Source organism: Carcharodon carcharias, chromosome 13 (assembly GCF_017639515.1).
Source record: "Carcharodon carcharias isolate sCarCar2 chromosome 13, sCarCar2.pri, whole genome shotgun sequence".
In the NCBI taxonomy this organism is placed as follows: Eukaryota; Metazoa; Chordata; class Chondrichthyes; order Lamniformes; family Lamnidae; genus Carcharodon; species Carcharodon carcharias.
The window spans coordinates 114,950,075-114,963,121 of NC_054479.1; the positions used below are offsets into that span (position 1 = coordinate 114,950,075).

General features: G+C 43.2%; 1 protein-coding gene across 1 annotated transcript in view; it reads right to left on the bottom strand.

Annotated features, from left to right (window-relative positions):
• Nucleotides 1-13,047, bottom strand: part of mapk11 (mitogen-activated protein kinase 11) — a 51,076-nt gene that overhangs the window by 12,866 nt on the left and 25,163 nt on the right. The window contains exon 8 of the mRNA XM_041203560.1: nucleotides 10,621-10,692. Coding sequence (XP_041059494.1) covers nucleotides 10,621-10,692 — 72 coding nt within the window. The remainder of the gene's footprint in view (nucleotides 1-10,620; nucleotides 10,693-13,047) is intronic.

Here is a 13,047-nt window from a genome sequence, read left to right on the forward strand (position 1 = left end):
AAAGGAGGTGCAAATCTAATCATGGGGATCACAGCCATGAGCTGGCAGCTTCTAAAATGAGAAGTTGGTGGAGTTGGAAATTGGATTCAAAGAGGGAAGGTGTTACCAAGTTAATAAACCAGGGTCAAGAGCAAAAATGAGGGAGCAGGGAGAATTCAAGAAATGTAATTGAAGAGGGTTCGCCTTTTACTTATTTTTCTCAAGATGTTTTGATAACTCAAATAAGCTTAAAACTTTGTTACATAAGGAGGGAATATTTTGTGTATTGCAGAAGTTGAGACTTTTGCCTTCCAGGCCAATATTCTGGAGGGATTCATCTGAAACAATAGCAAACTGGTCAATGCACTCAAGGCAGAGTTGGTCAGCCTCACTGAGCAAATGTTTATACATCAAAATATTAGGGAGAGGTTTTTATAAGTGATGCATTAGAGAAAACCATGTAGGGGGTTGGAGTAGGAGAAGAGATCCCAATACCTAAAGGAAGATGGTTCTCTATTAAAAAGGGGGCTGAAATTTGTGGTCATAACTGGGCAACAGCAGTCAACAGCCTGCCAACAATTTCTCTCCTCTGGAAAGCAATAAAGTGAAGATTCAAGTTGGCTGGAACAAGTGAAGGCGTGTCATGCATGGACACAATCAGCAAAGCAAAAGAGTAGTCAAGTTTTTCTCATTTAGTTTCCCTCTTTATAGAGAGTTGCTGGGTCCTAGGGGATGACTGAAATTGGTAACTGATCATACGGATGAATAAGAGTAAATCCACAACTTGCCATTCTGTGCCACAGAATACTCCAAAGCTGTTTCTATACTGCATCATGAACTATACCACAGTGTTATAGCTTTTTGCATGACACGGCCATTTTATAAATAATATACTCAGCACTGAAATTTATGGCAAAGCTCTACAGTTGACAGCGAGCCAACCAGTTAGGAGATAGGTAGGGACTTGGTTTTTCTGGGATCAGTAGCTTTTTTTGTTTTGAAAATGAGGAGGAAAAGTGGTTATGATCAATAAGACAGGTTTCTCTCTGGGACCTGAATTGCTCAGCAAATAACATTGTCTGTGGTTGTAACAAATTTGGGGGGTCTTTGCAGGATTTAAAATTCCTTGATTGAATGGGAATTTGAGAGTCTAAAGGATACAAGTAGGAGGAGAGTACTGAACTCAGGAGTTTTATGTTGAGGGGTTTGTAAAGTGGTTGGACTGCAACATGGCTTTGACAGTTGCTAAGACTTTTCTGGGAGTGGAAGATGTAACTGTGGAGTATTTGAAATCTTTGACTAAGGCTCGGCCGAGAGAGCTAGCAGATGAAGTGCAGGAAGAGATAAAAGTAGAATTTTGTAAGGTTCATATGATTAAAGTACTTACTCAGCATTTAAAATTACAGGAGGAGCTACCTGGAACCAGCGTGCCACAGCTAGAGGTAGTAAGACTACTTTTGTAGATGAAGCAGTTTGATATAGAAAGAGATAGGGAAAGGCAGAAACTTGAAGTGGAAGAAAAAGAGAAAGAGAATGAAAATACTTGAAGAAAAGGATATGTTTAAATAAATAAAAACAAAAAAAAACTTCAAAGGGAAAAAGAGGAACCAAGAAAAGGAACAGATTGCAAGAAATACAAATGTGAAAATTTGAAATTGGACTTCAAACAGAGAATTTAGCAAGTGATAAAAGGAAAGAGATAGAGAGCTTCAGAGAGAGAAAGAAGCCAGATAGTATGAATTGACTAAAGTGAAGCTTAGAATAAAGGAGGAAAGGAGAGATAGTGATTGGGATGATGACTCTGATTCCTGTGAGGAATTTGATTCAACTAAAATTCTTCAGTTAGTGCCTAAATTTATGGAGGATGGAGTAGAAAGATATTCCAACTCATTTGAAAAGAGCTCTAAAATGGAATTAACCAAGAGATGCTTGGACTATACTGTCACAAAGTATTCTGTCAGGTACAGCCATGAACGTGTAGGCAAGTTTATCAGGAGAAATGGGCTAAAAGGGCACTACTAAATGCTTATGAGCTTGTCCCTGAAGCTTACCAGTCGAAGTTTATCACTGTAAGAAAGAGACCTAATCAAACATTTGTAGAGTTTGCACGAGAAAAAGAAATTCTCTGGGATCAACGGTTTAGGGCATTGAAGTTAGACAGACTTTTGAAAATGTAAGAGAAATTATGATTATGGAAGAATTTAGAAATAGTGGGTGGAATTTTCAGTGCCCATTGGCGCAGGCATGATCGGTGACGTGAGCAGACAATATGGTGCAATTGGTTTTATGACAGCAGGAAACCAGTTTGCAATTGTCCGCTCAGCCTGCCAACGGCGGGCCACGTCTCCTGCCATCGGACATTGGGAGCCTCATTGAAATAAATCAGCATATCATTATCAGGCCAGCCCACCGGAATTGCCCACCCTACCTCCCTGCTGGATTGTCTGTCCATGTTGGCGGGAAAGCACGCCGATGGGTTTCAAAAGGGCATGCACTTGGTGACCTGCACTTTGTGGGGAACTCGGAGGTGAGTACACAGTAACATTGTGTATCGCTTCCCAGGGTTGCACATTTTAATGGACTGCAGAACAGTTGGATGATGCACGCATTATACAATCTCCTTGCTAAACTGATCATGGAACAGTCACTGCTGTTCACAGCCCCTTGCGATGTCAGCATCCTGGTTTGGACCAGTCTCCCCCCATGGTTCAAGCTAACAGGGCAGCCATGCAGCGCACTAAACTCTGGCCATCTAAGTGGTGACCAGCACTCTTCAGGAAGCGTTAAGGGGCCTTCACACTTAACCAGGACAGGTTCTTAGTACACCCATGCTAACCACGTGTCTCTCTTTCATCCTGCAGGAGTACAACAACAGGATCATGGCGCCTGGTGAACCAGCTGTATGCCTGAAGGACTACAGAGCGCAAAGACGATGGAGGAGAGAGAGCGACTGAGGCTCCTGGCTGCACAGAGGCAGGAGCAGCAAACTCAGGAAGAAGAGGTGGCTGGGGCTCCCACACTTCCTGCATGAGAGCCACAGTGAGCTGTTGCAGGCTGGTGCCTAGCGATACCCAGAGTCTATAGACGCCGCCTTTCTTCCTGCAGGTGACAGAGAACCAGTGTTGCTGAAGACTGCACATGTCTCGGGAACTGGTCAGTCACATCTGCCAGCTACTGCAGGATTTGGCAGCACAGGGGCATGGCGGGCATCCAATGCCAGTGGCCATGAAAGTGACCGCAGCACTCAGTTTCTATGCCAGTGGCTCCTTTCAGCGTTCCACAGGTGACCTCTGTGGAATATCACAAGCCTCCACCCACAAATGCATCCATGAGGTCATGGGTGCCATCTTTGCGAGGACCCACAACTTTGTGTATTTCAACCAGGACCAGGACAGCCAGGATGCAAGAGCGATTGGATTCGCCCAGATCTCGGGTTTCCCACAGGTGCTAGGTGCGATCGCCTGCACTCGTGGTGCTCAGATCTCCATTACAACACATGGTGGACTACATCAACCGCAAGGGCTTCCACTCACTGAACATGCAGCTGGTATGCACCACCAGAAATGCATCCGGCAGGTATGTCCACAGTTTCCAAGGGGTATGTACAATGCCTACATCCTCAGCCGGTCACAGATTTCTGGAGTCTTCCAAGATCCACAGAGGCATGGCTCCTCGGGGAGGAGGGCCACCCACAGAGGTTGTGGCAGATGACACCCCCGCGGCAGCCTCAGACTGCAGCAGAGCGACGGTATAACGAGGCTTATGCTGCAAATTGCAACTTGCAAATTGCAATTAGGTCCTGGTGCCTGGATCGGGCTAGTGGAGCCCTGCAATATAGTCCACAGAGGGTGTCATGCATCGTCATTGTCTGCTGCGGCCTTTACAACCTGGCGATGCAACAGGGAGAGGAGCTGGCTGAGGAGGAGATGGAGGACCTGCACGTCTCCTCCGATGAGGACACCACTGATGGGAATGAGGGTGAGGAGGTCCTTGGAGGGGACGATGATGGGGATGAGGCCCTCACACTGGCTAGATGAGGCAAGTGCATTCGGGAGGCCCTCATAGCTGCCAGATTTGTGGAAGATGACGACAACATGCAGTGAGGTGACCCCATAGATCCTCACATCACATCGGTGAACGTTTGACTCCAGTCTGGCTTATGGTAGCGCAAACACCTTCTCTGAGAATGCTATTGTCATGGGAGCTGCAGTGAAGGCCCTAGTGGTTGCTCGACTGCAGGAGGAGGATGACGACATGCAGTGAGGCCACTCCATAGATCTTCACATGGCCTCAGAATATCTGACTCCTGTCTGGCCAAGGGCAGCTCGCTTGCACTCTGTGATGAGGGTTATATCATAGAGCTGCAGCCATGAAACTTTAGAAACATCTGATGCTTTGTCCACCTTCAGCACCTGACCCCTTCAGGAGCACAGAATCACTGGTCACAGATGCTGCAGAGATGGGGGCCAGTCCCTCCTTAAAGGTGCTGAGAGCACACAGAGAGAATGAGAGAACTCCGGCGTCTGCCCACTACATTCTGGCAGCAATGACCAGCACCGCCGAGGTACAGGCATCAGTAATGTGTCCAGGGAATGTGAGGCTAGACCATCACTTTGGTCTGAAGGCCGCACAGAGCACAGGGAGGTGGCCCTGGACTGAGACACCTGTCTTTATCTTGCGCAGAAAGGTTTCACATCTGAGGGACAAGAATACTGCTCATCAGAACAAGGAGCCATAAGCAGGGAGACATTCTTGGGAGTTTATTGACAATAGTGAACAGTATGTACAAGTGATTAACACCCATGACCAGGCTGTGCAACTAATTCTCCTTAACTTTCCTAACTCTGCTGCTACGTCTTGGTGCTCCCCCGACATCCACAGCGGAGGTGGGGCAGCCTGCTGACTACAACGCCCTGTCTGTGATGACCTTGGCGGGCACCCTCTGGAGGGCCGAGACTCGGAAGGCCCCGGCCTGCTTTCAGGGTCCTGCTGTGTGTCAGCAGCACCATCCTCAGCCTGTGGAGCTGGAGCTGCTGAGGTCACAGGAAGAGGGGAAGTCGGATGGGCTGGAAACTCTCGGAGTCACCTGGATGGATGGGCCCGAGTGTGCACTTGCTGACCCTCCTCCCTATGGGTGCCCGAGGGCCCCAGGTGAACTCCTTGAGGAGCAGGGGTAGCTGGAATGAGATCGAGCTGCCCAGCGCCCCTCTCGCGTACACACTGTTGCAGGACAATTATGGCATCAGTAATGGAGTTGAGCCCACGCAGCAGTGCAGGAATGACGTCCTGGACCAAAGTCTCCTTGGTGGCCAGTGTTGATCTCAGTGCGTTGCAATGCCGACGCTATCAAATCAGCCTGAAGATGGACGGACTCCTCCATCATGCGTTGAGGAGTCAATCTGAGGAGTGTAGCGGACATCCCTTCCTGATGTGCCTGAGCTTGCCTTTGCAGTCCAGCAACTGTGACATGACCGAGTCCAGAGCCCCATCATCTGACTCAGAGTCAGCAACATTCTGCCTCCAGCAGTCCTCCGAGTGCCAGAAACCTGGGAAGTCCCTGCCTCCACCTGCTGTGAATCAGATGGTGCAGTGTGCTCACCAGATTTTGATCCTGAGGCTACTATAACGCTAACTCCCACCGAGGTGCTTGTCTCTGTGCTGGTGCAGGGTGTGAGTGAGCGCTGTGACGGGACTTCAGGGAGGGTGATTCCAGATTCCTCCTCAGAGATTTCTTTCCGGCTTGATTGGAGGCCTTGGGTAATGGACTCTGTTTGGCAGATGTGTCTGTGAAAGCAAGGGGGGATAATTAGTGCATGGCAATGGCCTGTGAAAGAGGACACATCACTCACAGCATGGTTGTCTGATGGACATTGCACTGCTGGATCCTCACTAGGTAGAGCAGCGCCGACCTCACCGTCAGCACAGGACCGGTCCAGATCCTTGCTGGCTAGCTAGATGGCTCTGTTTTCAAAGTCCATGAGGACCTTGATTTTGGGCATTCCTCCACTGGTAAACGACCTCTCCCTATTGTTGTGTGCCAGCTTGAAGATAGATGGAGAAAGTGTAAGCAGGATGCCTGCCAGGCCAGATGATAAGTATGCCTGACTTGTGTGGGTGTTGTGTGGTCCCATGAATGGGATGAGGACAATGAAGGTGTGTGTGAGAGAGTGAATGGTGATGTCCCTTGAACTGACAGTGAGTGAGGATCCTATGGATGTGTGATTGGTTTGTGAGTTGAGAGTGATGAGAAGAGTGATTTACCCTGGTGGAACAGAGATCATCATTCATCCCCTTGTAGCACTGGGTGGCTGTCCTCTTTTGAAGGGCATTGGAGCTGACCACCACTGCCACTGCCCCCCAAGCCAGATTAGTGCTGTTGCTGCCCATCCTATTGCCAGAGCCGGGGTAGAGGACATCCCGGTGGGCCTCCATGGTATCCAAAATGCATTCAAGGGCCACATCACTGAACCCTGGGGGCTGCAGTCTTCTTCAGTTTCAGGGCCATGTCTTCCATGCAACAGTGGTGGTCTGGAAGCACTGAGATGTGTGCGTGCAGCTGGACTTTCAATATGGTGCCCGCCAGTGAATGACAGTCCGCCCGCCATGTAAAAGGTGTGTTTCCTGGGAGTGCATAAATAATGTGGCAGGTTTAGGATGATACAGTGTGAAAACCCACCTGCTACCACACTTAGTGCAAATCTGGGACTTTTCTGCCCTGTATTCCAGTAACTATCAAAACATATTTAGATGAAATACAAAGTAAAAAGATCAGGGAAAGATCTGGGAAGTTGCTGTTTTAGCCAATAATTATGACATTTCTCACACTGAACTGTCTGTGTGTAAAGGATGCAAGGAAATTGGAGATATTGAAAATGAGCAGGTTTAAAGACACCAGTCTATTAAGGATGGAAAGGTAAAAGGAAGAGGTTAAGGAAGAAAAGTAATACATTACCATTGTAACAAGGCTGGATATACAAGATCAAATTGCTGGAAGTTAAAAATGAGACCATTTGCAGCGAAAGGAACTCAGAAGAGTTCTGTAAGTATAAGTGCTGTGGGCACTGAGACCCAAGAGCAAGACAGACTAGTAGCCTTTGCACCAGATGAAAAAGGAAGGGTCAGTATTAGTTAGAGAGGTGGAAACGTGTTCACAGCCTACTCAAGGAAGTTCTGAAGAGAAAGTTAGAGACGTTTAAAGATTTTTTATGCAAAGGAAAGTATATCCTTGTTTCCTGGGAAAAGCAGGAAATACTGTCAAAATCCTAAGAAATACTGGAGCCAGTCAATCATTAATGTTATGGGATAGTGCCATCTGCTGTCCAGAAGGGTTATTGCATGAAAAAGTGTTAGTTAGTGGAATAAATGGAGGGTTTAGACCTATCTCATTGTATAAAATAAATTTGAAAAGTGATTCGAAAACAGGAGAGGTAATTGTTAGAATGTTGGAGAAATTACCTATTTCAGGGGTTCACTTTATTCTAGGGAATGATATAGCTGGATCACAAATACTGACTATGCCTACTGTAGTAGAGGAACTTAATGAGATACAGTCAACAGAGGTTTTACAGAAAGAGCCCTCTTGATTGCTTCCAGATTGTGTGGTGACAAGATCACAGGCACACAAAATTAAACAGGAAGAGCAAGAATCTAAAAAACAGGGAGAGGATGTTGAACCTCAGTTGGCCAAATCTATTTTTGAAAGGATTACTCAGGAGGAGAAGATTGGAGAGAATGAGGCTGAGGTGTTTAGTTCATTGAAGTTAGTGAAGTTACAGCATAGGAACTAAAATTAAAACGGTTATACTTTGACAGAGAGGATAAACAGAAGGAGATACTAGTAGTTGTAAGGAGGAGGAAACAGAAATTAAAGATTCAGAAACTGACTTTCCTCTGATTAAATTGGACAATGATGAAGTACTTAAGAATCTAAATGTGATTTTACGTTACCTTCCAGAAATCTACTGAAATGATTTACAAGATCTTTTGCACTCACACAAATCAATTTGTGAAAATAGACCAGGGAAAACAGATTTAGCTTTGCATGATGTTGATGTGGAGGATTCAGTTTCAATAAGGCAAAACCCATATAGATTAAATCCAGTAAAATTGGCTCAAGTGCTGAAAGAAATTGAATTTATGCTTCAAAATGACATATAGAACCAGTCAAAAAAATTGGGGTACACTCATTGTAATGGTGCCAAAACTGGATAGATCACAAAGACTATGTATTGATTACCATAAAGTAAACACAGCAACAAAGGTGGATTCATATCCTATTCCACGATTGGAGAATTGTATTGAGAAAGTGGGACAGTCAGTATTTATCACAAAAAGTGAGTCACTGTGAGAATACTGGCAAGTAGCCTTATCGGAAAGGGCAAAAGAAATATCAGCTTTTGTGATGCTGTATGGTCTTTTTCAATGCAAAGTATTGGCCTTTGGTATGAAAAATGCACCAGCAACATTTCAAAGAGTAACAAAGTGACTGAAGGACTGAGCAATTGTGTGTTTATATTGATAACTTAGGAGTATTCAGTCAAACCTGGGAGGAACATCTAAAACACTTAAAGGAAATGTTTGACAGACTACAGGAAGCCAATTTGGTTGTAAATATGATCAAAATTGAATTTGCAGAAGTTACATATTTAGGCCACATTGTTGCACAAGGTCAAGGGGCCCCACGAGATGCAAAAATTAAAGCTATTGTAGAGTTCCCAGTGCCTACAAAGAAAGGGGACATTTTGAAATTTCTGGGCATGAGTCGATTTTATCAAAAATTCGTGCCAAAATTCAGCAGTGTAGTTGCTCCATTGACTGGATTATTAAAAAAGAAAAGGGGATGCCAATGGACACAGGAGTTTCAGACTGCATTGACAGCTTGAAAACTGTACTAACTGCCGCACCCGATTATACAAAGCAGTTTAAAATGGCTGTTGACACCAGTGATGAGGATGTTGGTGCTGTGTTGCTACAGAAAGATGAACTGGGACCTGAGAACCAGGGGTGTATTTCTCACGGAAGTTGAATGTACATCAGCAAAAATATTCAACTGTAGAAAAAGAGACTTTCAGTTTGGATTTGACTTTGCAGCATTTTGAAGTGTATGTTGCAAACAATTCTTCAGAGACAGTTGTATATATTACCACAACCCTTTTAAGTTTCTGGTGAAATTTCAGGATAAAAATGCTAGATTGTTCTAATGGAGTGTGTTATTGCAAACCATTCAATTTAAAAATTATACATGTGGCTGGACGAGAGAATTTAATTGCAGATGTAGTGTCAAAATCTTAAATTCAAAAGGACTTGGATGTTGGGAAATTGAGAATGGACCAGAATGAATTTTACTCTTACAACACTCATATATATTTTCATGGTTGATGCATGTACATCATAGTGTAATAGTTTCATTTTGTATAGATAAGTACAGTAAGTAAAACAAAGTGGGATGTGAAAATGAAAGCATCTTTTTGAAATATGACTTTTTTTGCATTGAGGGAGGTGCGAAGATGAATTTTAAAAAAATATTTTGGGAATATGGTGGTATTCCGTAAAGAAGGATGTGTGTCTATGATTAATTAAACTGGGGGAAGGTTAATAGAGACAGCTTGTCAGAGAGAGTTGAGCAATAAAAGGATAAAGGTGATCGAGACATGCATTTGTAAAGAGAGCCTATGGTGAAGCTGGCTTTACAATAGGTTGGGTTTTAAAATTTTGCATTAAGAGATAGGTAGGGACTTGGCTTTTCAGCCTTTAAATTTCAAAGGAGAGTTTAATTGACATTTACAAATTACAACAGTTTCACAAGTAAACAAGGGAAGGTTATTAAATTTTATTTGACCTAAAAATGGAGGCAAAAGGAAAACATTAAAGATTTTTGTTTTTTGAAAAAGTTGAGTTCAAAGATGTGCTGAGGACAATGGAATCTGAGATGAAAGGGGAAAAGGATATTTAAGGAAAAGATGTTGAGCTGAGTTGTGTGGGGGAGATAGCACGGAGCTGATCTTAGGACGAGAAAAAGTGTGAAATCTGAAACAGCCATCTAGTCAAACCAGAAAAGTCTTGTTTCTGAAAGCAGTTTGTTTCCTGAATGTTCTTGGATTTCCACAGCAGAGTTTGTGGTATACCTTTACTAGAGTAACAACAGTTTTACCTTGGGGTAATATTACTGGATTTTTATAATTAAAAATCTCTAAGGGAGCTGTTACCAAGTAGTTTACTTGTGTATTCTGACCAAGTGGGTTTGTCTGGGAGAATGTTTTGTAAGACTGTTTCAACGGTGTAACATTAATCTTATGTGCTTAAGTTTTTTTTCTTCTTGTTAAAAAATCTTATGGTGTTTTAAAATCCTAAAGGTGTTGCTGGAGTTCTATGTTTGAGATCAGTAGCTTTTCCTCCTCGTTTTCAAAACACAAATAAAGGTTATGATCAGTGAGACAGGTTTCCTTCTGGGATCTGGCTTGCTCAGCAAATAACATCGGCTGTGGTCGTAACAGGGATAAATATAAATGCTATTGCAATTCCAGTTAATTTATATTTCAAATTCTTTCAGGAGGAAAGTCATTTTACTTTATGTTCACTTCATTCACTAATCTAAAATCAGAATAAATACTAAAAAGAGTAAGCAAAATTTGTCAAGGATACAATCAGTTCCTGGGAAAAGGGCTTTTCCTTTCAACAACTCTGCCATAATGCATCCAATAGACCAAATATCCACTATGGGAAAAAAAAATCAAAGGGATTTAGAAGAAAATACAGTAAAACAAGAGTCCAAAACAATATTGTGGATATTGGTATTACAATTTTACCATGACAGACTCAATTTTTTACAGGGCAAGCACTTAAAATGTTCGCATAAGGCTCGAATGCAACACTGGTTTTCTCACTTATTTCTATAGGTTGGGGGTTCTAGGATTAGGAAGCATAGTCTAAAATTAGAGCAATACCTTTTGGAGTGAAATTAGGAAACACTTTTACACACAAAAAGGTTGTAAAAATTTGGAACTCTCTTCCATAAACGACAACTTATGGAAGCCATATCAATTGCTAACTTTGAACAAGATTGATAGATTTTTTTCAACCAAAGGTCTTAAGGGGTACGGGGTAAAGGCATGTATATGGAGTTAGGTCACAAATTGGCTTGATCTCATTGAATGGAGGAACAGCTTTAAATGGTGTCTGCCATCTGGAAAATCCAGGCGGTGTTTGAAGAGGCCTATTTGGTTATCCGCCGCTGATGGATGTATAGCCATCACACCTAGAAGCTGCCTCCTTGGAAATAGGCTGGCGACGGGAACATGCCAGCAGCCCAGCATACCGACTAGTAGTGGAAAATTGACAGCGTGTCCATCTCCAAACCTGCCTCGGCCTTGAGACAAAAATTCAGCCCAATGTTTTCACATTTGTCTTTTTCTCACCTCAGTTTGTGTTAGAGTGTACATCACACTCAGTAGTCAGTACACTGCTGACAATTTTCCAATATGGTGTAGCCCATTTGTCTGAAATCGGTTTGTCGAAACCCTGCTAATTTCAACCAAAAAAGGGAAGTCCCAGTCCTAACTCCACACCCTAATACCAAAAACCTACTCCGCACATTGACATAAGTTCTGACAAGTCGAATTTGACAAAGTCTAAATTCCTAAGTATGACAAGCCTTTTGTTAGAATGGCTTAAGTCGACAGATTTGACATGAAAGTGTGCTACCTGCTTGTTTGGCCTATAAATTAGCCAGGTTTGAGTGCTGATCATAGTTTACTTAAGATGAACTGCAAGGCTGGAATTGAACAGAGGCATGACATCAGAACACTCAAGGATAAGTTAAAAGCAAAACACTGCAGATGCTGGAAATCAAATGAAAAGTGTTGCACAAAGCAACAGAGAATGGAAAGTGCAGAGAAAAAAAAGTCTGCCAGACCTTGCTCTGTTAAGAACAACAGCCTAGACAGCTGGTAGAAATCTGCTGAAGACATAAAGGTCAAACACAATTAGGAACCTGCGTGTCACAGATAAAAAAGGATGCCTACAAAATATGAAGATATCGAGGACACATTAGCCAAGAGGGTTTAAGAAAATCTTGCCCAAAATTTTTACTATGGCAGCCAAGATTTTTGCTGGCTACCTGAGCAAGGAAAATTTCTCCACCAGCATTTGAGTGGTTTTTCATCTCAAGCCTTGGCATCACGTTATGTACAACGTGAGGGCAGTGAAGGTAAATTTGCTGCAAACATGCAGTGAGGATAAATCTCAATAACGAATGGAAGGTTTGTGTCCACAAAATTGTGCAGATCTATAATTTGGGACGTATTTACAATGTAGATGACTCTGCCTTGTTTTGTAAGTGCAATCTGGACAGAAGCACTCTACCAACTGTGTACTGGTGATAAACAACCTGTTTCAATTTTCATCAGTGCCAACATAACTAGAGCAGATAGCTATAGCTTTTTGTAATGTGGAAGTCAAAAACATGCTTTTCTTTTAAAAAAGTGAAACATCTACAAGACCATGACCTCACCTCTCGCTATCTCTGGAATCTCTTCCAGCCCCACAACCCTCTGAGATATCTGCACTCCTCCAATTCTGGCCTCTTGTGCACCCTCAATTTTAATTGCTCCACCATTGGTGGCTGTTCCTTCAGTTGTCTAGGCCCCAATCTCTGGGATACACTCCCTATATCTCTCCGACTCTCTATCTCACTTTCCTCCTTTAAGACAGTCCTTAAACCTACCTCTTTGACCAAGCTTTTGGTCATCTGATCTAACACCTTCTTATGTGGTTAGGAGTCGTGCTTTGTTTTATAATCCTCCAGTGAAGAACCTGGGACATTTCATTACATTAATGGTGCTATATAAATATAAGTTGTTGTTGATTACAGGCCTGAGGCCTGGATGGCCAAAGTTTGCATGACAATGATTGTTTTTTACAACATAGATCAAAAAATTCCATTGAAATCTGCTTGGATGATATTGTTATTAGTCGATAACTGCTCTGTCCACCCTTGCACACAAGCCATTAAGTTAGTTTTTCTTCTTCTGGACACTACAGTCTTAATCCAGCCAATGATTTAAAGGATTT